Source organism: Aedes albopictus, chromosome 3 (genome assembly GCF_035046485.1).
Source record: "Aedes albopictus strain Foshan chromosome 3, AalbF5, whole genome shotgun sequence".
Taxonomy (NCBI): Eukaryota; Metazoa; Arthropoda; class Insecta; order Diptera; family Culicidae; genus Aedes; species Aedes albopictus.
Window position 1 is genome coordinate 415,253,112 of NC_085138.1, and position 23,973 is coordinate 415,277,084.

The window sequence follows — 23,973 nt, forward strand, 5'->3', positions numbered from 1 at the left end:
TTTAAATAAAGTGGTAAACCAGGTGTCCTAAGGACTGCATATCCAAGAGATATGGTGGGCTAGGTATGTAGAGTGCGATGAGAGGAATACGAATGTAGTTCAAACCCGGAAAGACGCAGTCCAGATTACCGTAAATCAGTGGATGAGTTCAACACTATTCTTTCTCTTCTTCTCTCATGTGAAATTGCCTTGTACAACAACCGAATAGTCCATTTTACGATCCGATTTTATGAATGAATTTTGACAGGAGGTAGCGTCCAATAACCCGTGAAAACCAATATCATCATCAACATTGTTGTCACTTCGTAAAATGGCTCATTAAATGCGATTTATCTTTGACATTTTTAACATAAGGACTGGACACTGAAAAGACTTCTGATATAAGTTCGTCTTCGCTTTTTAACCTAACTTATAGTTGAATCGAATTTGACAGTTTTTTCATGAGTTGTTATGTACATATTTCATAGTTCAGTCAAACTGGAGCCTCAATATTGCAATAACGGTTAAGCACGCTGTAATGATACTTATGTACCTCGTCACCCACTTCATGCAACTAAATTAGTGGTCTAATAACACTTAGCGCGCTAGGCATAGTTCCATCATGCCGCTCAAAGTGTTGCCACAAATAATGCTTAGTTTGCAAAACCCAGTTATCTGGCTGGTGGGACGTGGGAACCTAAGCTTCAACTGTTAATGCAATCAGAGGCTACTCAGACTTACACGAGTTTAGGTTAGTTTGGCTAGAACTGCCATTATCGAAGGAACATGACGAGATAATATAACATTATATGGTTTATCTAATGTAAAACAATACAACATAACAAAAGAGAACCATAATTGGATGTGTTAATCACCGTTAACTGATATTTATTTGTTTTATTGATGTTTCTCGGTGAGCCAATGAAAACTATTGGTTTAACGTTGTGACGTTTCGGCTTACTGTTTTACTTCAGCCATCCTCAGACAATTTCGATCACCGCAGCAACTTTCACCTTCTTTACTGCTGGGCGATCACGTACCTCCAGGTACAGGTACGGGTACAGGTACGTGACTGTGTTTTTTGGTCTGGGAGATAGTGGCGGGTTAAAAAAAATAGAAATTCAGGGCTACCAGCTTCGACAAATCGCGCTTCACGTCACGTGACTTCGATTTAGTTGGGCTATAACCGTAGCGAAAGTTGACTGTAAATCTGACGGAGTGGTTCACCTGATGCCGTTTTCGCCGTCCGTGTGGTGGGAGTCAGCGATGGTGCCCCCAGCTTCTTCCTCCACTGCTTCTTCGAGATGATCGTGATGTCCGACGCGGTGTCCAGCTGCAGGGTGACTTGCGATCCGTCGATGTCCACTGTCAGGAACTTTCGGTTCGAGGAGCCATCTTCCTGGTTTATGCTGAAAACGCCGTTCACGTTCGTCTTCTTCTTACCTGCAGCCTTCGATGAGTAGCAGCTACAGTACCCCTCTTTGTGGCCGGTTTGCTTGCAGTCCCGACAAACGTGCTTCGTGTAGCTGCAGTCGCGGACGTAGTGCATTCCGCCACAATGCCAACAGGGCGTCTTGGGGTGATCAGCTTTCGTTTTCTTCCTGTCCTTGGATCCAGATCTTGGCGGTGCGGATTTGCACTGCTTGACTGCACAAATTGTACTCACCGATTTCTTCTGCTCCACCAAGGCAGTGTCGTGCTTGAGGTTTTGGAGGCGTTGGCACTAGGTGATGAGTGATTCCAGAGTGCATTCGCGTTCCGCATTTCCCTCGAGCTTGGAAAGGAGTCTCGTCCGGATGCCAGCGTCCTTGGAAGATCGTAACCCACAGATGAAAATCAGGCTCTTGAAGGCTCTTGTTGACCGTTCCAGCGTACGTCAGGAAATCGTCGGCGTCGTTCTTGGCCAACTGGAAACACAGGTAGCGCTTGCTGAACAACGAGATCCGTACGCCGAAAAGCTCCTTCAGTTTCTTCACCGTCTCCTCGAATGTGTAGTCACGGGGGTGGCTTAGCAGCACGGAATTGACGTACTTGTCGTGGACAAGCACGCTGAGGCTCCACAGCAACAATCGCACTTTCGCAGCATCGTCCAACTTCGCGCCGTCCTTCAGGAAGAGGTCTTCGTACTTCCGGTACCAGCGGTCAAAAACGAGACCATTCTCCGGGTCGTACACGAACTCCCGGAAGTTGGAAGCCAGAGATTCGATGATGAATTCCGGACTGTCCGTGGGCCGATGGGAACCGTTTTCTTGCCGAAGAGACCAGCTCCGTTCACGATTGAAGCTGAACTGGACCGCCTCCAGTCCCTGGACATCATCACGCCAGTGGAATATTCGCCATGGGCTGCTCCAATTGTCGCAGTGAAGAAACCCGGAGGAAAAGTGCGAATCTGTGCCGACTACTCAACCGGACTCAACGCTGCCTTGGAACCCAACCACTACCCACTGCCGGTCCCAGATGACATCATTAGCAAGCTCAACGGTTGCCGGTATTTCAGCATCATTGACCACAGTGATGCTTACCTTCAAGTGGAGGTTGACGACGACTCCAAGCAACTTCTCACAATCAACACGCATCGAGGTCTCTTTCGCTTCAACCGGCTCGCACCTGGTGTGAAATCCGCACCGGGGGCCTTCCAGCAGCTAATGAACAGCACGATTGCCGACCTCGAAGGAGTGGAATCGTTCCTGGATGACGTCCTGGTGTTCAGCAAAACTCAAGAAGAGCACCACAAGTACCTCGCCGCTCTATTCCAACGACTTCAAGCATTTGGTTTCGTTCTGCGCGATGAAAAATGCTACCTTCTTCAGTTGCAGATCAAATACCTCGCCCACATCGTAGATGCCGAAGGACTCCATCCCGCTCCGTCCAAGGTGGAAGCAATCGTCAAGATGCCACCTCCCAAGGATGTCACGGGTCTGCGCTCGTTCCTCGGTGCTGTAAATTTCTATGGTAAGTTTGTCCAGGAGATGCACCAACTGCGGCGGCCACTCGACGTGCTGCTTGTCGTATTCGAATATTATTATTTTATATTTACAAAAACAGTACTCTAATAAAAATTCAAATTCGCGTCGACCGTTCTTCGCAACACTAGTCATATCACTGAATCAAAATTTCTGTCGAGCCGTTCGCTTCTTTCTCTTTCCTCGCCTTCATTTCAGCATCTGTCATCAATACACACTCAATGTAAACACCGTAAAAGTGATTCAATTTTACTCATTTACTCTTCGCCTCGTATTCACTACATTCGCCTGCTTCTCTACTCTGTGACAATAAAAAGAACCAAAATTGAAAAAAAAATCATCATCATCATCATCATCATCATCATCATCATCATCATCATCATCATCATCATCATCATCATCATCATCATCATCATCATCATCATCATCATCATCATCATCATCATCATCATCATCATCATCATCATCATCATCATCATCATCATCATCATCATCATCATCATCATCACACTTCCATATTAGAGGATTCTGCTGGCAGAACTCTCTCTACTAGCAGATCCGGTGGGAAAACTCACTTTCCCATCCGGCGGAAGTCCTCACACTTCCATATTTGAGGATTCTACTGGCAGAACTCTCTCTACTAGCAGATCCGGTGGGAAAACTCACTTTCCCATCCGGCGGAAGTCCTCACACTTCCATATTTGAGGATTCTACTGGCAGAACACTCTCTACCAGCAGATCCGGTGGGAAAAACTCACTTTCCCATCCGGCGGAAGTCCTCACACTTCCATATTTGAGGATTCTACTGGCAGAACTCTCTCTACTAGCAGATCCGGTGGGAAAACTCACTTTCCCATCCGGCGGAAGTCCTCACACTTCCATATTTGAGGATTCTACTGGCAGAACACTCTCTACCAGCAGATCCGGTGGGAAAAACTCACTTTCCCATCCGGCGGAAGTCCTCACACTTCCATATTTGAGGATTCTACTGGCAGAACTCTCTCTACCAGCAGATCCGGTGGGAAAACTCACTTTCCCATCCGGCGGAAGTCCTCACACTTCCATATTTGAGGATTCTACTGGCAGAACTCTCTCTACCAGCAGATCCGGTGGGAAAACTCACTTTCCCATCCGGCGGAAGTCCTCACACTTCCATATTTGAGGATTCTGCTGGCAGAACTCTCTCTACCAGCAGATCCGGTGGGAAAACTCACTTTCCCATCCGGCGGAAGTCCTCACACTTCCATATTTGAGGATTCTACTGGCAGAACTCTCTCTACCAGCAGATCCGGTGGGAAAACTCACTTTCCCATCCGGCGGAAGTCCTCACACTTCCATATTTGAGGATTCTGCTGGCAGAACTCTCTCTACCAGTAGATCCGGAAGTTTTCACACTTTCACTACCGGCTGCGCCATGTCGTATTCGAATATTATTATTTTATATTTACAAAAACAGTACTCTAATAAAAATTCAAATTCGCGTCGACCGTTCTTCGCAACACTAGTCATATCACTGAATCAAAATTTCTGTCGAGCCGTTCGCTTCTTTCTCTTTCCTCGCCTTCATTTCAGCATCTGTCATCAATACACACTCAATGTAAACACCGTAAAAGTGATTCAATTTTACTCATTTACTCTTCGCCTCGTATTCACTACATTCGCCTGCTTCTCTACTCTGTGACAATAAAAAGAACCAAAATTGAAAAAAAAATCATCATCATCATCATCATCATCATCATCATCATCATCATCATCATCATCATCATCATCATCATCATCATCATCATCATCATCATCATCATCATCATCATCATCATCATCATCATCATCATCATCATCATCATCATCATCATCATCATCATCATCATCATCATCATCATCATCATCATCATCATCATCATCATCATCATCATCATCATCATCATCATCATCATCATCATCATCACACTTCCATATTAGAGGATTCTGCTGGCAGAACTCTCTCTACTAGCAGATCCGGTGGGAAAACTCACTTTCCCATCCGGCGGAAGTCCTCACACTTCCATATTTGAGGATTCTACTGGCAGAACACTCTCTACCAGCAGATCCGGTGGGAAAAACTCACTTTCCCATCCGGCGGAAGTCCTCACACTTCCATATTAGAGGATTCTGCTGGCAGAACTCTCTCTACTAGCAGATCCGGTGGGAAAACTCACTTTCCCATCCGGCGGAAGTCCTCACACTTCCATATTTGAGGATTCTACTGGCAGAACACTCTCTACCAGCAGATCCGGTGGGAAAAACTCACTTTCCCATCCGGCGGAAGTCCTCACACTTCCATATTTGAGGATTTTACTGGCAGAACTCTCTCTACCAGCAGATCCGGTGGGAAAACTCACTTTCCCATCCGGCGGAAGTCCTCACACTTCCATATTTGAGGATTCTACTGGCAGAACTCTCTCTACCAGCAGATCCGGTGGGAAAACTCACTTTCCCATCCGGCGGAAGTCCTCACACTTCCATATTTGAGGATTCTACTGGCAGAACTCTCTCTACCAGCAGATCCGGTGGGAAAACTCACTTTCCCATCCGGCGGAAGTCCTCACACTTCCATATTTGAGGATTCTGCTGGCAGAACTCTCTCTACCAGCAGATCCGGTGGGAAAACTCACTTTCCCATCCGGCGGAAGTCCTCACACTTCCATATTTGAGGATTCTGCTGGCAGAACTCTCTCTACCAGTAGATCCGGAAGTTTTCACACTTTCACTACCGGCTGCGCCATGTCGTATTCGAATATTATTATTTTATATTTACAAAAACAGTACTCTAATAAAAATTCAAATTCGCGTCGACCGTTCTTCGCAACACTAGTCATATCACTGAATCAAAATTTCTGTCGAGCCGTTCGCTTCTTTCTCTTTCCTCGCCTTCATTTCAGCATCTGTCATCAATACACACTCAATGTAAACACCGTAAAAGTGATTCAATTTTACTCATTTACTCTTCGCCTCGTATTCACTACACTGCTGAAGAAGGATGCGAAGTTCACGTGGTCCCCCGAGTGCCAGAAGTCATTCGAGCGATTCAAGGAAGTGCTACAGTCGGATCTGCTACTCACGCACTACGATCCGGCATTGGAAATCATCGTTGCGGCCGACGCGTCACAATATGGAATAGGTGCGTGCCTTCTACATAGGTTTCCCGACGGCTCGCTCAAAGCTGTCGCCCACGCATCCCGCTCTCTCACTCCCGCAGAGGCAAATTATGGACAGATCGAAAAGGAAGGTCTTGCATTGGTGTTCGCCGTGACAAAATTCCATCGCATGCTGCTCGGACGAAAGTTCACCCTCCAGACAGATCACCAGCCACTTTTGTGGATTTTCGGTGGCAAAAAGGGAATTCCGGTCCATACGGCAAACCGCCTCCAACGATGGGCACTGACGTTTCTGTGCTACAACTTTGAAACCGAATATGTCTCCACACCGAAATTTGGATACGCCGACGTACTCTCTCGTCTAATCGACAGCCACGTCAAACCCGACGAGGATTTCATCATCGCTTCCATTCAACTCGAAGATGACGTCGAGGTACTGCTTCAAGAAGCCATCAGCTCGCTACCGGTAACATTCAAGTCGGTGCAAGAAGCTACGTCCCGGTTCCCGTTTCTCAAGCAAGTGATCCAGTACATTCAGCGTGGATGGCCCTCCAACGTGGACAGCATCACCAGCACAGCAGTTCGGCCATTCTTCGCCCACCGAGACGCCCTGTCGGTGGTAAAGGGCTGCATCATGAAGTCCAACCGTCTGGTGATTCCGGCAAGCTTCTACCAACGAATTCTCAAGCAACTCCATAGAGGACATCCGGGAATGGAGTGTATGAAAACTGTTGCACGTAGCCTCGTGTACTGGCCAAGGATAGACGACGACATTGCTGACTATGTCAAGAGGTGTGAAAGCTGCTCCATCCACTCCAAGACGCCACCCAAGGTTCCTCTACAATCGTGGCCACTCGCATAATCTCCCTGGGAGCGAATCCACATTGATTTCGCTGGACCGCTCAACGGTCTACACTTCCTGGTAGTTGTGGACGCTTTCTCCATGTGGCCAGAAACCTGCATCGTGAGGAATCCGACGACATCAGCAGTCACCGAGTTCCTGAATGAACTGTTCGCACGTTTTGGTATTCCAAACGTCATCGTTTCCGACAATGGCTCCCAATTCACATCAGAGCAATTTGCGACTTTCTGCAGGAAGAACGGCGTTCAGCATTTCCGTATCTCGTCGTACCATCCGCAGTCCTATGGCCAAGCGGAAATGTTTGTGGACACCTTGAAGAGGTCGTTACGCAAAATCAACGAGGGGGAGAACATCTCCGAAACGCTCCAGACTTTCCTCCAGGTATATAGGACTACCCCAGTCGTGTCCTAAACGGAAGGACACCTTCACAGCAGATGCTTGGTCGGAACATCAAGACAGTTCTGGATCTCCTACACCACGATCAACCTAAGCCCGTGGTCCACAATCATCGCCAGGACGAGCAGTTCAATCGCAAACATGGTGCGGTTCCACGCGAATTCAAGAAAGGTGACGAGGTCTACGCCAAGGTCTACACGAGCAACACGAAGTGGCAGTGGGCTTCCGCGTAATCATTGAAGTCATCGGACTTGTCAATCACAATGTGGTCTTGAATGACTGGCACGGACGGAAGAAGCTCATCCGAAGTCACTCCAACCAACTCCAACCAATTCCGTTCCAGTGAAGAGGCATCCATTGAAGAAGATTCGACACCGCTAGGAATTCTTGTGGACATGTTTGGCCTGCAATCCTCAAGACCAGTGCCTGGAACACCAATTCGTCAAGTTCGACCATAATCCGAAGCAGCTGCCAACCCGGCAGCCGATGAGGAATCTAAGAAAGATGAAATAGTTTCGGCTCATTCCGAGCAAGCTGATTTCGAAGTAGAAGCAAGTCTATCCGACTCGCAGCAAGATGAAGATGACCAGCAACCACCCGGTTCCATTCCAGAGCCTCCTTCGGCTCGGCCTCAGAGGATGATCCGTATGCCTTCAAGATTCGAGCCGTACCTGTTCTGGAAATATCAAGGGAGAAATGTTGGAGAGTATCAAAACAATCAATACTTGAATTTGAAATCTATCGATGTTAGTTAGCAACCCATAGTAACACTTGGCAACCGATAAACAAACTCGGGTTATAAATACCTAGCATTGTCAGAATTTTCTCTAGTTCTTAAGTTTCCTTGAATAAAGAAGTACAACAAGTCTTGAGCCACTTCTACGTTACGAAGTTGCTCGATGTTGAGACGCGGCGTTCGACTTCAACGCGTGGTGATAACTGTCGAAAGTTTTGAGCGCATGCATACAGCGACTAAGTAGTGATCCGAATCTATATTCGCACTACGGTATGTGCGGACATTAGTTATATCCGAGAAGAATTTACCGTCGATTAGAACGTAGTCGATTTGGTTTTCTGTTTGATGGTTGGTAAAAAGATCTTCTTTCAATAAAAGTACTATTGAGGTTCACGTTCTGGATACAACTGATTTAGTTTATTTCAGGCTGTCAACAGCAAACTTCATCGGGCGCAATGTGTATAAAAGATGCTATCAGGTAAGGTATAATATATCTCTCATTTGTGTGTGATCGGGGAAAGGAAAGTTAACACACTGAATACAATACAATTCCTTCCCTTTTTAGTTAGTAATCATCACTTAACTAGAACTTACAAAGAATTCAACTTGTCCTTACAAATGTATTTTTACTTGAATTCGCTTAATCAATCGTAATATTCGATGGCACTTGAAATTCACACTGATGTAGCTTAATAGTACAGGAAATCTTCATGCTCTGCTCTCTTCTTCTTCCTAGTCGATTTTCGAGCTCCAACTGGTTGGTAATTCGATGCGTTTTTGGTTTCCACGATCTCTTGCAATGCCTCTGGATGGAGTTCACTCCTAGCTGGTGGGGGTTCATTCGACAACTCGAAACCATCGAATGGTTCTTCATCATCCGACGCAGTATATCGCCTTTTCTCTCCCCGTCTATTCGTGATACTGTCACCGACCTGGAACGTGACATTTCGTCTCCTTTCAGTCTTCTTGATGAGCTTTATCTGCCCCCTGTGGGCCGTGAGAAGATGTGCTCCGATGGCAATCTGTAAAACATTCGTAGAGATTTTTTTAGTGAACGTAGCTTCTACCCATCTCTGGGTTTGTGATACATTAGGGTTCCTATAGTAAACCTTGTCTCCTGGTGAAAGCTTTTCAAAAGGATCACCCCTAATATGTTTGGACTGATTCCAAATCATATTTTCTACAGGGGGATATGCTAAATTGCTTTTAAATGATTTATTTGGGTTTAAAAGATCCAGTAAGGTTTTGGGTTTATACCCCAAAACTTTTTCTGATGGCGAATCACCAGTTCCGAGACAAGTGTTTCTATAGTTAAAAAGAAAGTAGTTAATCTTGTCCTGAAGATTCAAAGAAAACATTTGAGGATCCACAAGAAACTTTTTCAAAATTTCTTTCGTTACCCTAACCATCCTTTCTGCCTGTCCATTACTTTGTGGATGGTAGGGTGGACTTTTTATTACTTGTATCCCTTGTTTTCTTAAAAATGTATCAAAAGAAGTTGAATTGAACGGTGGACCGTTGTCCGTAACTACGACATCTGGAAGACCATACCTTGCAAATAATCCAGCAAATTTCCTCAAAACTTGCTCAGCATTAGTTCCTGTATCCATCAACTCAATTTCCAGCCACTTTGAACAACTGTCTACAATCAGTAATAAAACATGCCCTTTAAAATAAAAAAAATCAGCGTGAATCCTACTGAAAGGTTTCAAAGTCGGTATCCACTTGTTCGTTTCCTTACTTCCTGAAACATTTGTCATCTTTAAGCATGTATCGCAACTATTCACAAAATCCTCAACGTCTCTGTTAATGCCAAACCAATAAACATACTTTCTAGCAAGCTGCTTCATTTTAATGATACCGTTATGATTGGCGTGAAGCAGTTTCAATACTTTACTTTGCATCGTAGCAGGTATCACCACTCTATCCTGAAACAATAGACATCCTTGCACTTCTTCCAAATCTTGACTTTGAGCATACACATTTTTGAAACATCTTTGAATTCTATTAGGCCAACCATTCTTAATGAACGAAAGTATTTGTTGTAAAAATGCATCCTGTTTTGTCTCTTGGGCTACTTGCGAATAATCCAATGGAAAATTGTCGAATAAATTCAATGACTTTACATAATCACATGCGGTATCCAACACCATTTCGTTTTTCAACGGAAAACGGGAACAAAAATCCGCATTCCCTTGTCTTTCAGCAGGTCTGTATAAAATATCATAATCATATATGGCCAAATCCATTATGTACCTTTGAATTCTCGTAACAAATATTGAATTCCGTCCAGGTTTGCCCAGAATCCCCAACAATGGCTTATGGTCTGTGTATATAGTGAACTTTTGGCCGTATAGAAATTTATGAAATTTTTTTACTGTAGACACTACTGCCAGCGCCTCTAAATGTAAGATAGGATAAGTTTTTTGCGCATTATTCAAAGAAAAAGAAGTAAACCAAATGGGTTTCTCGTTTCCGTTCACTACATGAGAAATTACCCCTCCTAAACCGTATGATGACGCATCAGTGCTTACAACAATAGGTTTTTTCGGGTCATAGAACGTAAGTATGTTAGCTGATAACAATTTTGTTTTCGATTCTTCGAATGATTTGTCACAAACCGAGTCCCACTCAAATCTGACATTTTTCTTCAGCAGACCATATAATGGATTTAAAGTCATGGACAGATTGGGAAGGAATTTATTATAATAATTAAGTAGACCTAAGTAGGCTTTAAGTTCATTTACGTTTTCTGGTCTCTTTGCTGCCTGTATTGTCGAAACTTTTTCCGGGTTTGGAAGAAGACCCTTGTCTGTAATTATGTGCCCTAAATAAGGCAACTTATTAACGAAAAACACACATTTATTAAAGTTAATCTTAATATTAGCTTGTGACAAACGCTCCAAAACAATTTCCAATTTTCTCAAGCACTCTTCAGGACTCTTTCCTGCAATTAGCACATCGTCAAGGTAACAGTATACAAACTCAATTCCTTTCAAAACATCGTCCATTATTTGTTGAAATATCGCTGCACTCGAGGAAGCACCTTGAGGTAATCTATTGTATGTGAACAACCCTTTTATTGTATTAATAACAACAAATTTTCTTGAATTTTCAGAAAGTTTGAGCTGTGTGTATGCAGTAGTCAAATCTAATGAGCAAAAACAGGTGCATCCCGCCAAAGAGGAAAATAAATCCTGTGCTGTAGGCAGAGGATACGTGTTCGGTATCAATACTTTGTTCAACGATACTTTGCAGTCAATTACAAGCCTAATTTCGTCATTTTTCTTCGGAACGACCACTACAGGCGAAGCCCATAAACTAGTTTTGATGGGAGTTATAATGCCACCGTTCTCTAATTCCTGTAAATGTTTCACCACCTTATCTCGTAACCGATAAGGTACGTTGTAAGCTTTTTTAAAAATAGGGCTATCTTTCTTGAGCACCAAATCGGCTTCATAACCTAGGATTGGACGCGAAAAATCTCGGTTAAAAACATCATCGTATCTATTTCTCAAATCATTCACCATTTTGTCTTTATCGTTGGTCAAAGCCAAATTGTTCACACACAATGCTTTCGAGAAAATTTGTCTCCAGCCATCACAAAAAACATCCAACCAATCTCTACCAATCAATGGAACAAATTTATGATCAGTATTGATAATTACAAGCTCCAGTTTAACTTTCTTTGAATTTAACCACACATTAACCATAATTGACCCAAAAACCTCCAAAGTTGATCCATTTACAACCACTAACTTTTTCATATTTCTTTTCAATGTTGTTTTACTGAATTTGCTCAAATAGTCAGGTCTGCTTATCACCGAAACTGAGGAACCACTGTCAATTTCCATTTGAATGGATTTCCCGTCAATGCAAACATCCAACAGACAAGGTTCACTAATCCTACTAATTGATTTAATCATCATACAAGGATAGTAATCACCTGAATCTGCGTCGCTATCGTAGTCCTTCCTCAGCCGCTTGAAATAGTCATGGAGATTATCCTCATTTTCCGCCTCTAAAAATTTCACCGGATTTCCTGTCGCATTTTTCGATTTATTCAGAAATTTATAACAATTCTTTTGGATATGTCCCCTAATATTGCAATAATGGCAAATGAAATTAGAATAGCGTCCCTTGGTTTGCGATCGGGACCGAGACCTATAGTTCGTATAAGACTTCTGTAAACGCCTATTATCATAGCTTCTTTCGTGACGATTCCTCTCTCTTCCTCTTTCCGCACCAACTCTTTCTCGGTAACCTCTTGTTTCAATCCTATCACCTTTCCAACCAAGCCTTTCTTTAACTGAATGCACCTCGCTAGTTCTATTGATCGCCTGGGAACTATTCGCTGCTACCTCTTTTGTCTTCAGAATCCGTTCCGCCACCTTTAGGGTCAAATTTTCTTCATCCAACAACCTTTGTTGTAAGTTTTTATCGTATACACCATATACTAGCTGATCCCTAATCGCGGAATCCCTAAACTCACCAAAATCACAGGTCTCGGCCAGTAACTTGACGTCAAGTAAAAAATTTTCATTACTTTCACTCGGTCCCTGAACGCGGCATCGAAATTTAAAACGCATCACAATGTCTGATTCTACCTTATCGTACCTCTCTTTGAGTTTCTTTATAATGTCGGCATATGATACAGTTTTAAGGTCCGTAGCAGGATACAGACGCTTTAGTTCATGGAATACCGTAACCCCACACAAGCTCAAAAAGATGTCCTTTTTCTTAACTTCCTGGATGTCATTGCTTGAAAAAATGTATTCCATTTGTTCAACATAATGGGAAAACGATGTACCCTGTACATACGGGTCAATGGTACCGATAAGTCCCATTATCACAACTTAGGCACGACACTTGAAATGTAAAAGAAATATAATTCAAACACAACCGCGATGGCAATGTTGTAGCCCACAAACAAAAGAACCAAAAAAAATCACGTACCTGTTCGCACACCAGCAATGATCTCGCCAAGTAGCACCAGTCCGATTCCGTTTCCTCAACGTCACCACCGGCAAGTCTAGCTAATCCAAGAGCGAATCCCAAAAAGCCACCGAATCCAGCAACAGCCACCTCTAAACGATCTCCAGTCACAGCAACTTCCAACTGCCCAGCAACAGCAACAACTTCCAATTCCGCAACAACAGCAACCACTTCTTATTATGCCTCGAATTACTCGTCGACGGCCTATACCAGGGAAAGCTTTCAACCTGGGAACACAATCTTCCTTGCCTGAGCTGCTCAAAAGCACTTCCGCTCAATCCTCCTGGTAGCGTCACTTGAGACCGGCTATTGATAAAAGAAACAATACTGTCTTAGAATGTATTCACAAAAGCGATTATCAATATCAACACAAAAGAACAATCAATAGTATTCTTTCAGACTATCAGGCTTTTCTTTTACACTATGGCTCAATTGTTGCTGGTAAAATGTCCACAACTTACCAAAGGAAACCTCCAGAATTGGCCGAAATCTGCCCAATTGAACGCCTTGCACAGCTTCTCCAGAACCACTTCACTTTTGCACGCAAACTTAACTTTCACTTTTAACCTCGTCGTCAGCTAAAAAGATCTTCTTTCAATAAAAGTACTATTGAGGTTCACGTTCTGGATACAACTGATTTAGTTTATTTCAGGCTGTCAACAGCAAACTTCATCGGGCGCAATGTGTATAAAAGATGCTATCAGGTAAGGTATAATATATCTCTCATTTGTGTGTGATCGGGGAAAGGAAAGTTAACACACTGAATACAATACAGTTGGGTGATCTTCAGGTGGCTTTGTGGATATCTTTGAGGGGGAAGAAGGTGCTTCGGACTACCATACCACGGGAGGCTGCAAAGTTTACGCATCGCTGGCCGTTATCATTCGATACGGCGTGCAGGCTGTTTCGTCCGATTACCGGTCGGTACATTTCCTCCCTTCCTACCTGCGCGTTCATGTCGCCGACAACGATTTTCACGTCACGCGGTGAGCAACCATCGTATGTTTGCTCTAGCTGCGCGTAGAACGCTTCTTTCTCGTCATCAGGTCTCCCTTCGTGTGGGCAGTGGACGTTGATGATGCCTTAGTCACAGACAAACAGACGTAACATTTGCGAAATTTCCATCGACCACGCTTTTAACGATCATTTTAAATTTTCATAGTTGTGGCTTTCACAACCAGAGGCGCGCGCATCGTTTTTCTATGCGTTTGACGTTTCACACTAGCGCCTTCTGTTGACGGTATGGCACAACACAGTGATTCGTGCAACTTTTCCACCAGGTGATGGTAGTGTGAACTGGGCGATGGATTTCCATGAAAATCGTTCAAGGTTTTACGTCTGTTTGTCTGTGCCTTAGTTGAAGAAACGGCCCTTAACTATTAACATGCACGTGCTTGCGTTGATCGGCTGCCACCCGATCACACGTTGTCGCATCTTGCCCAACACTATAAATCCTGTTCCCAGTTCATTGGTGGTGCCACAGCTTTGGTAGAAAGTAGCCGCTCGATGCCCGCTTTTCCACACTTTCTGTCCAGCCCAACAAAGTTCCTGCAACGCCACGATGTCGAAGTTGCGGGGTGTAGTTCGTCGTAGATTATCCTGTCACATCCTGCGAAACCAAGTGACTGGCAATTCCATGTTCCAAGTTTCCAATCGTAGTCCTTATATCGTCGCGTGGGTCTTTGCCGATTGTATCGAGTCGTATTTTCTCCTATGTTATTCGCAATGGGGATTTTTACGGGTGGCTTATTGGGACTACGCCAACACTCCTGTCTCGCCGGAGGGCCATCGTGCCAATTCTGTTTAGTGTACCAACCAACACTGGGATGACCACGCTGATGGGGCTACCACCTTGGATCTAGCTGGGCGTGGTGGTTTGCTGCCAACCGTTGCACTGAAGGTCTCAGTCAATAACTGCGGAGGCGCTCAAGAACACTAAGCTGTGAAATACGCTTTGTTCCAGAGAGAACCCTACGTCAGTAGGAGAAGGACACTATTTTCTGCTTAGCCTTATTGTAGTTCTAGATTTTAGAATGAGTTTTCATTAGATTTGCGATTGAAATTGTTCAAATTTATCATCATCCGAGTTTCTCCATGAGTTTTTCTCAATACTTCCGTAGGGATTTCATAAGCGTTTTTTCTTTGTTGTGGCAAACACAAATCTGAATCAGTCTACCATTTGCACTTCGACGAATGGAACTCCAAGAAGCGCGTGCGTATGTGGATACCTCCTAGAGATAGGAATACCCCAATGTGTGTAGATGTGTACAATCAAGTACAGTTTGTCGAACTCTCCTCCCCGATGGAATTGCGCGCGTTTCGTTCGATTGGACTGGCCTGGCCTGGCCTAGCGTGGCGTGTACCTACAGCGTAGCGCGCACTGCTTATTAGCTTGTTTGATGAAAGTTGGTAGCTGATGCGTGTTCCGGCTGCCATCTGACATATGGTCGGTTCATGATGCCGAGATACGCGTAAACATCGAATATTATTAATCGGAGGGAGTGATAATTGGGTTGGGGGCTCCGAGAGTTCGAGACTGGGTGGTAGCGGGATTTCACACGTACCTACATACATACATAGAAACACTTTGACGCGCGGGCCTCTGGAATGCCCGGTCGCGGTCGCCGTTGATGAGGAGCAGCACCAGCAGCTACATAGTTTAGATGTTACTCTGATTGATATGGGCGATGCATTTGGTGGAGAACAAGCGTTTCGATTGTGGCCGGGAATGACGTGAATGGACGCTATTGAGTTGTGTAACAGGAAATTATTCTGATGTTGGGAGGTGATTAGACAGAATCGGAATCTTCGATCAAAATACGCTGAAGCAGTTAGTCAGTGGTGGCTTTCGATTAGAGTGCTCTCTATTTAAAAAGTTCAGTACAACTTATTGGGGCTAGGTTTAGTCTATATACAGGGTGTTAGGTTCATGAGTGCAAACTTTTTAAAGGGTGATAGAGGACCATAAATGGTGAAAAAAATTGTTCTACGCATATGGTCAAATCTCAACCGTTACGTAGTTATTGAACACCCCATGTTTTTAACTCTTATTGCCTTAACTGGCTATAACTTTGAAATGGTCAAACTTATCGCAGTTTTTTTGCCCTTATTCGAAAGATTATTGAATTTTCTAACAAATGGCATCTTTGAGTCGATTGGTTTAGTTAAATAGCTAAGTTTTCTAGTGCAAAATAGCTAAAAATAGCGTGTTTTAATTTGTTTATGTCAATTATCTTTGAAACATGCGTAATAAATTAAAATTATTTTTTTGGCAAAACTTTGGCCCTTATTCTACTCTACAATTCGTTCTTTGACGCCAAACTTCTAACTCTTATCGTTTTCTTACAATTTTGATTTAAATGTGCGGCAAAGTGCGCAAAAAAGTGCTTACCATGACGATTGCAAATTTATGATCTAAAATGCGACATTTAAATCGAAATTTCAAGAAAACGATAAGAGATAGACGTTTGATGTCAAAGAACGAATTGTAGAGTGAAACAGGGGCCAAAACTTTGCCAAAGAAAGAATTTTAAATTATTACGCATTTTTTCAAAGATAATTGGCAAAAACAAATTAAAACACACAACTTTTAAGCTATTTGCTGTAGAAAACTTAGTTATTTAACTAAACCAATCGGTTCAAAGATGCCATTTGATAGAAAATTCAATAATCTTTCGAATAAGGGTATAAAAACTGGGATAAGTTTGAACAAACTTATTCTTTGGTTTGGGTTTGGTGGATCTTACTCCGTATCGCACCATGTAAAAGGTGACCTACCTGCGCAAAGGCCCTATGAAAGAATTTCTGAAGGAATACCCGAATATATTCCTGGAGGAATCTTTGGACGAATACCGGAAGGAATTCCTGAAGGAGTTCTGGAAGGAATCCCTGGAGAAATTTCTGAAGAAATCCCTTGAGAAATTCCGGGAGGAATTGCTAGAAGACTTTCAGAATGAATTCCTGGAGGAATCCTTGGAGGGATTCCTGGAGGATGCCTTGGAGGAACCCCTGGAGATATTTCTGAAGATACCTCCTGAGAAATTCCTGGAGGAATTTCTAAAGGAATCCCTGAAGGAATTCTTGTAGAAATCCCTGCATGATATCCTGGAGAAACCCATGAAGCAATGCCTGAAACAATATCCGGAAGAATACCTGTAGGTAAGCCTGGGGTAACTTCTGGAGAAATTCCTGATGGAACCCCTGGAAGAAAACTTGGAGTAATCTTGGAGGAATTTCTGGAAGAATTCCTGAGGTGTTTTTGGAAGAATTTCTGGATGTATTCCCAGAGGAGCCCCCAGAGGAATTCAGGATAGAATAAATGGAGAAATTTCTGAAGGAATCTCTCGAGGAATCCTTGGAATAATTCGTAAAGGAGATTCCCTGGAAGAGTTCCTGGAGGAATCTCTGAAAGAATCCCTGGACGAATTCTGAGGAATCCATGGAAGAATTCTGGATGGAATCCCTTGAGAAATTCCTGGATGAATAGTACGCAATCATGAAGTACTAGACATGTAGAAATGAGCTGTATTTTTGTATCCTTTTTTGTAATAAAATGGTGCAAAAAGCGTGGGTATTATGATTCCTTGTGTAATTTGATTCAGTTTGAGCAAAACTTTACGGTTAACTGTGTTGTTGTTTACTCCATTTCTTGCAACTTAAGCAACAAAGTTTTTCAAAGTTTTGCTCAAACAGCATTAAATTTGGCAAGGATTCATAATATATACGCTTTTTTTACCATTTCATTACAGAAATGGAGAATTTGCCTTCTTACCATACAAAAATTCAGCTCATTACTACAAATCTAGTACTTCACCAAACGCGTCCTAGGCATAGACTTTCTAGAGAAATTCCTGGAGGAATTCTTTGAGGAATTTTTAGATGAATTCCTTGGAGGAAATCCTGGAGGATCGAAGGAATTTCTGAAGGAATTCTTGAAAAAATCTTGGGGAATTCTGAAGGAGTCCCAAGAGAAATTGTTGGACCCTGGGGAAATATCTGGAGAAAATCTTGAAGGCATGCATGGAAGAGTTTCTGTACAAATTCCTTGCGACATCCCTGAAGGAAACCTGGGATGAAACATATCTTGGAGAAATCCAGAAGGAATCGTAAGAAGTGTTCGTGGAGGAACTCCTGGAGGAATCTCTGTAGCAGTTTCTGACGAAACCCCAGGAGGCACTCCGGAAGCAATCGAAAGAGGAATTTCTAAAGGAAGCCCTAAAAAATTCCTGCAGAAATTCTAGGATTGCTTCCTGGAAAAGTTCCTTACATAGTTCTAGGAGGAATTCCTGGAGTAATGCCAAGAAGAGTTCCTCGAGGAATTCTTGGAGTTGTTCCTGAAAGCATCACAGAAGGAATTCTTGAGTATATTCCCGGGAAAAACCCCGAAGGAATTCCTAAAGAAACCCCATCAGGAATTCCTTAGGAAATCCCAGGAAAGCTTTCTTTATGAATAGCAGGAAGAATTTCTGTAGGAATGCCTGGAAAAATCTGTCAGCAGTTCTCTAAGGACGATTTTTTAAAGTAATCCCTTGATGGGCTTTAAAAAAATTATTTGTACTAAATATTTAAGGAATTCATTATTTTTTAAAAAAATAAATAGTAAAATTTTCTGAAAAAACCCTAATTAATCCACCTAGGAGTGATGGCCTCGAAATTCGCGTATCTATCAAATGATAAGCAAAATAGGGCAGAATTAAGAGGTACAAAAATAAGTGTAGAGTTAGCGTTAAATTACACATAAATAAAAACAAAAAAAAAACAAAAAGAGGTACAAAACTGACTTTAGATGTTTGAGCCTAAAACTTTTGAAAGAAAAGCCACAATCTTGGATACTCTGGTTGCCATTTTTGAACTCCGGGCATCTTTTCCATACCAAATATATCCATATTGTATGGTTTTAGGACCTAAAACTCCATTAATCAGCCGCCATCTTGAATTTGGATCCGCCATATTGAGTTATGGCGGCATCTTGATATTTCTGGTCTCCAGTGTTGATTTCCACACAAAATTAGTCAACCATGCTAAAAAATACAAAAAACGCCGCAGTTTGATATATTGGGGCATGATTCAGTCTTATACATGGCCAGTTCTACCGGTGTTGGTCCGGATCACAGAAATGGCCATAACTCCGGAACGCCTTGACCGATCCAAACCATTTTTAATAGCAAACAATGCGGTAAAATTCTAGTTCAATTCGTGCCAAAATCCAAAAAATCGGCCAATGGGAAGTGTCTTAAAAGTGAGTGACTCTTATTGTACACAGACTTACTACATACACACACACATACATACACACAGACATCATCTCAATTCGTCGAACTGAGTAAATTGGTATATGCCTCCTATCGAAAAGTCGTTTTTTTTTGGGTGAACTATAGCCTTTCAGTACACTTTGGTGTACGAGAAAGGCAAAAATCCTGGAAGAAATTTCTGCAAAAATACTTCGAATTCCAGAAGAAATGTTCGAAGGAATATCTGCAGAAATAGGATCTCTGGGGGAATATCCGGAGGAATGTCTGGTGAAATCTTGAAGGAATCTCTGGAGAAATCCATGCTAGAAACACTGAAGGAAGCTATGGGAAAATTCATGGAGGAATTTATCAATACATTTTTGAAGAACGATCTGTATAAATGTTTGAAGGAATCATGGGAGAAATTACTGAAGCATTTCTTGGAACAAGCCCTGAAACATTCCCAATCGGAGGAATTCAGGAGGGAGACATTCTTGGAAAAGTCCCTTAAGAAATTCCTGATGGTGTCCGTGAAGGAATTCATAAAGAAATTCTCCTTTTAGTATGTATAACGTTTGTTTGAATTGTATAGTAGTGATAGTGAAGCTTCGTGCATTTTGAGACTGTAGATTGAAGTGGTGCTCGTAGAATAAAAATGGCTAAATTTCTTGTGATTTTCGATTTTTCTGGAACTATGATGATCTTAAGTTGGCTCGAATTAAAGTTGACTCGAATGCGGTCAGAGAAGGGAGAGGGTGCACGATCCCCCTCTGCTACGCCCATGGCTGCTACGGGAGACGAACCCGCGCTCCCGAGCACGATGCGGCTAAGTGCTTGGTGACAATAGCCGCACTTAATCTTGGGTACACCATCGTTGTTATCATCAAACAAATTTTCGAACTTCTCCTTCTGTCCGGCAGCCACCAATATCTTGTCTGCCTGCATGTTTGCTTCTCGGTTATTGCAAAAGGCGAGCACTAGCGCATTCTTGTAGTGAAGATTATGTTCATCTACGTCAGCCTTCTCAGTGATACACCAACAGAGAAATTAACCTTCTGAATTCGGCGTACAAGATATTGTCGCGAGTCCTGTTCAAAAGACTGAGATCCCTAAGTATAATTTGTATGCATCTCACTAGGGATCTTTCATTCGCAGGTTGTGTATACATTCTCAATAATTTTCGAGTTAATCGCCGTTTCAAAAACAGATACTGAACTTTCTACAGACGTGATCTCATCGTATTCAAATACAGATCATAACATATGATTATGATAAACTCCTGAACCCGACCGGTAATGATCAATTTCAGGAAAATTTATTCTCTTCATTAGCAAGCCGATTGTCGCGCAACGGTAGGTCGTTGCTGAAAAGTTCAAAAAGCTTGTCCGCCATCAGTCTGCTTATGGTGCTACGGAGTCTCAGCCATCATGTCTCCAAGTGATATCCCGAGAGATGATTAAAATGCGCTAAAAATTAGTCAAACAAACCTCCCAGCTTGTTGAACCACTCCGGGCGACCCGGACAACTTTATGGCTCACCTTTACGTGATACGAGAGACATTACTGGTGGTGGCGCAGCCTTACGAGTTGTCGGCTCCCCAATGCCTCCCAAAGTCCGCGCACACAGAGCTGTTAAATATTTATGTTTGCTGAGTGTGTTACTTTGCTTCTCCGATTCATAATTTACCACTCCGTAGTCGGGGCGATCCAAGTAGGCAAACACGCTGCTGCTGCTGCTGCTGCTGCTGCTACATCGCATGATTTGAATAAGTCGGTGCCGAACAAAGTAGGCTTCTGCTGATGACTGCGGCGCGGCGCATCGCGAGCGAAATCCGATAGATTATTGTCACCGGAATCGCCGCCACCAAATGCTACCGCTAACGTCATAAGCCGATCAGGTTGCTGCGCAACCGACACAAATCATGTTTTATTGTTGGTTGTTTGTTGGGAACGATGCGCCGATCCTCGAACGAAAATAAATGAAATTATTTTCTTTGCATTGCTAAACTTAAGTCTATCAATCAACCAACAATTGAACATCGATAATCTAAATATGACTTTGTTTACCATTTCAACCCACTTGAAACGCCATCTTAATCCGTTCCATGACATCGTGCAGGAAATCTAGCTTTTAGCAGTCAGCACTACTGTCGCTAAGCTATCCAACCAGTTCTCCGCCCTGGCCGGAGAGTTGCGAAACGGTCCCTACACAAAGTAGCCACGTTAGATCTTGTCACCATTTATAGCCCACGCTTATCGACGCTTAATCCCCGAACTACTTGAAGCTCCTGTGAGAAGTTTGCACTCTCAAATTGGCGCTTGCCGTTCCCGACGCTGTGCTCCCTCAAAAGTGAATGAAATGATCAAAACACTTCAAACGCGTCTCACGGGTCGACCGATAAACGTGGACTATAAATAAACCGAATCCCTTTGGAGTAGTCATAAAAATATGTTTCACTATCTTTGAACTGCTTTGTTCATTGTTCTTAATCCCATGTACCGGAACGATTATCAGTCAAGGGTTGCGAAAATTCCAAATTGCAGAACTGTACTTGATCATAGCAGCCATCAAGTGGTTTTTGGAGCAGTTGAGACATACTCGTAATGTCTCTGTCGGTGCTCACGGATTCTCCGCATATCGTTACGTTCCATCCTGTTTACGTCTAAAGTAATGGATGAATTACTCATTGCATGATGGTTTTCATCATCGCGTTAGTTGATCCGCTCATGAAATTCTTTAGAAATCGAGAAATCCGCCGTCCACTAGAATCTGATCTATTCGCTTGCAACTATGTCGTTCCGTAACTCAGACGTGACTCGTTCTTTCTCCAGGAGTTGTTCGGGGGGTCCTCCAGAAGTTACTTTTGAGAAACCCCCATGAGATCCTTCTGAAAATCCTGCAGAAGTTCCTACTGGGATCTCTCCTTGTATTCCATATAGAAACCTTCCAGGAGTTATTTCTGGGAATAATCCAGAAGGTCCTTTTAAAAGCTGGAATCCCTAGTAAGAGTTACTGAAGAAATCGAAAATTGCATTTTTGGAATAATCGAAAAAAGAAATTCCTGGATGGTAAACATTTTGTGAGAACCTCCAGATGGATGATGATTAACCTGGGCTTGGTAGGGGAATATCTGTAAGTAAAAAGAAAATCGGGTTAAGTACTGTTCATTTGAATTCCACTAAGAATTTGCATCCTTTGACAGATACGTTTTTCGACCTCAACTGTAAGGTCGTCTTCAGTGTCTTGTGAGTCGGGTCGAGTACAAGACACTGAAGACGACCTTACAGATGAGGTCGAAATACGTATCTGTCAAAGGATGCAAATTCTTAGTGGAATTCAAAGGAACAGTACTTAGCTCGATTTTTTTTTACATCTAGATGGATGTTCTGATGAAATCCCTGGAAGGAACACCAATGAAGATGCCACACAATCAGAAATTCCTGTGAACGCTTTATCAATAGTGTTTCGAAATGGCGTGAAATCTCTAGGAGGAACTGCAAACGCTTTAGCTATGCGGGTTAATTTGTTATAGGTGCTTCATCGAATATTTCTCTAAGAGCTCATTATATACATATCCATTTATGAATTACCTAATAAAAAACCGTTGTTGGCGTCCCAAGCAACAAATGGTTGGCCAGTTTGTTTTCAAGCAGTTTAAAGAACCCTCATAAAAAAGATGGCGTTATCTTCGTTTTATGGTGGTTTTTTTACCCTTCGTGAATCTACTTGACTTAGAGAATGTCACTTGACATGTATTAGGCAAAAGTAAAGAAATGTCTTGCTGTGAATGGTCTGAAGCAATTCTAAAAATAAATCAGTGTAAAATCGTGGGGAGGTTTCTGATTTTTTTATTACGTGGAATGCCGGCAGGGTACCCGGGTACCCACGAAACTGAAATAATCATATTTCCGTCAACTTTTCACCGATTTAAAAAAAAATTGGCCCATTTAACTTAGAAACTCATTATCTATCTAGAAAATATGTGGTTGCGCCGATCTGATGACTGTAAGTGCTAGGAAAATCCGGATTTTTGGGAGCATGTTCTTATACCATACTGAATCCCACATTGTTGAGCCTAGGATACCGTATAGTGGCCATTGCCAGCCATGGTCCCACGAGAAGCCTGATCCGAAATCGCAGCTACAAAGTCAACACGTTTTATGATTCCAGGCTGGTCAGATACTATATGCTGAAGCCATTTTAGGATGATTGATACCGATATTGCCACTAACCTACCGAAAATTACGAGCATTGTTTTGAATAAAAACATAAGCCCGGAAATCCGGATTTTCCGGCACCCACGGTGATCCGACCAGTCTAACCAAATATTATATCGATAGATAATGAGTTTGTGAGTTGAATGAGCAAAAAAAATCGGCCAAAAATTGACGGAGATATGATCATTTCTATTTCGTGGGTACCCGGGTACCCTGTCGGCATTCTACGGGTGTTTTTTTTTTACTGGCCACACTACGGTTAACAATGCATGGAGGTTTTTATATAACCTAAAAAATAATGTTTTTAATAAATTTATGGAGGAATATCTCAAAGAATTTCTGAAAAATTAAATGCCTTTTTAAGAAATTCCTTGACGAATTTCTGAAGCAGTCTTAGCAATATTTTAAATGATAATCTCTTGAGAAAGTTCGGAGGAATAGCTAGTGAACTATCTGAATAA

General features: G+C 42.7%; 2 protein-coding genes across 3 annotated transcripts; one reads left to right on the plus strand and one right to left on the minus strand.

Moving 5' to 3' along the window:
* The first annotated feature begins 2,213 nt into the window (after positions 1-2,213).
* LOC134291039 (uncharacterized protein K02A2.6-like) lies at positions 2,214-7,567 on the plus strand. The gene is made up of 6 exons (XM_062858298.1): positions 2,214-2,931; positions 3,141-3,165; positions 5,861-6,099; positions 6,178-6,868; positions 7,172-7,319; positions 7,370-7,567. The coding sequence occupies exons 1-6, from the start codon at positions 2,214-2,216 to the stop codon at positions 7,565-7,567; spliced, it is 2,019 nt and encodes a 672-aa protein (XP_062714282.1).
* Positions 7,568-8,465: 898 nt separating this feature from the next.
* On the minus strand, positions 8,466-13,841 carry LOC109427057 (uncharacterized). 2 transcript variants are annotated; one of them, XR_009998674.1, is made up of 3 exons: positions 13,527-13,827; positions 13,027-13,371; positions 8,466-9,092 (listed from the first exon to the last, which is right to left on the minus strand). XR_009998674.1 is itself a non-coding variant. In XM_062856309.1 (3 exons), the coding sequence occupies exons 2-3, from the start codon at positions 12,915-12,917 to the stop codon at positions 9,028-9,030; spliced, it is 966 nt and encodes a 321-aa protein (XP_062712293.1). In that variant the 5' UTR covers positions 12,918-13,371; positions 13,527-13,841; the 3' UTR covers positions 8,466-9,027. The 2 variants fall into 2 exon arrangements, 1 of the variants encoding a protein (XP_062712293.1); XM_062856309.1 differs by having other exon boundaries at positions 12,017-13,371; positions 13,527-13,841.
* Between the last annotated feature and the right edge of the window lie 10,132 nt (positions 13,842-23,973).

What these genes read in the sequence shown, in the direction of transcription:
- LOC134291039 (XM_062858298.1), top strand. Translation starts at nt 2,214, where the DNA reads ATGGGAACCGTTTTCTTGCCGAAGAGACCAGCTCCGTTCACGATTGAA. An exon ending in ATTGCTGACTATGTCAAGAG is followed by an intron (nt 6,869 to 7,171) that starts GTGTGAAAGCTG and finishes GACTTTCTGCAG; the next exon opens with GAAGAACGGCGTTCAGCATT. An exon ending in CGCTCCAGACTTTCCTCCAG is followed by an intron (nt 7,320 to 7,369) that starts GTATATAGGACT and finishes ACACCTTCACAG; the next exon opens with CAGATGCTTGGTCGGAACAT.
- LOC109427057 (XM_062856309.1), bottom strand. Translation starts at nt 12,917, where the DNA reads ATGGGACTTATCGGTACCATTGACCCGTATGTACAGGGTACATCGTTT. An exon ending in CGATAGCGACGCAGATTCAG is followed by an intron (nt 9,093 to 12,016) that starts GTGATTACTATC and finishes AATGTTTTACAG; the next exon opens with ATTGCCATCGGAGCACATCT.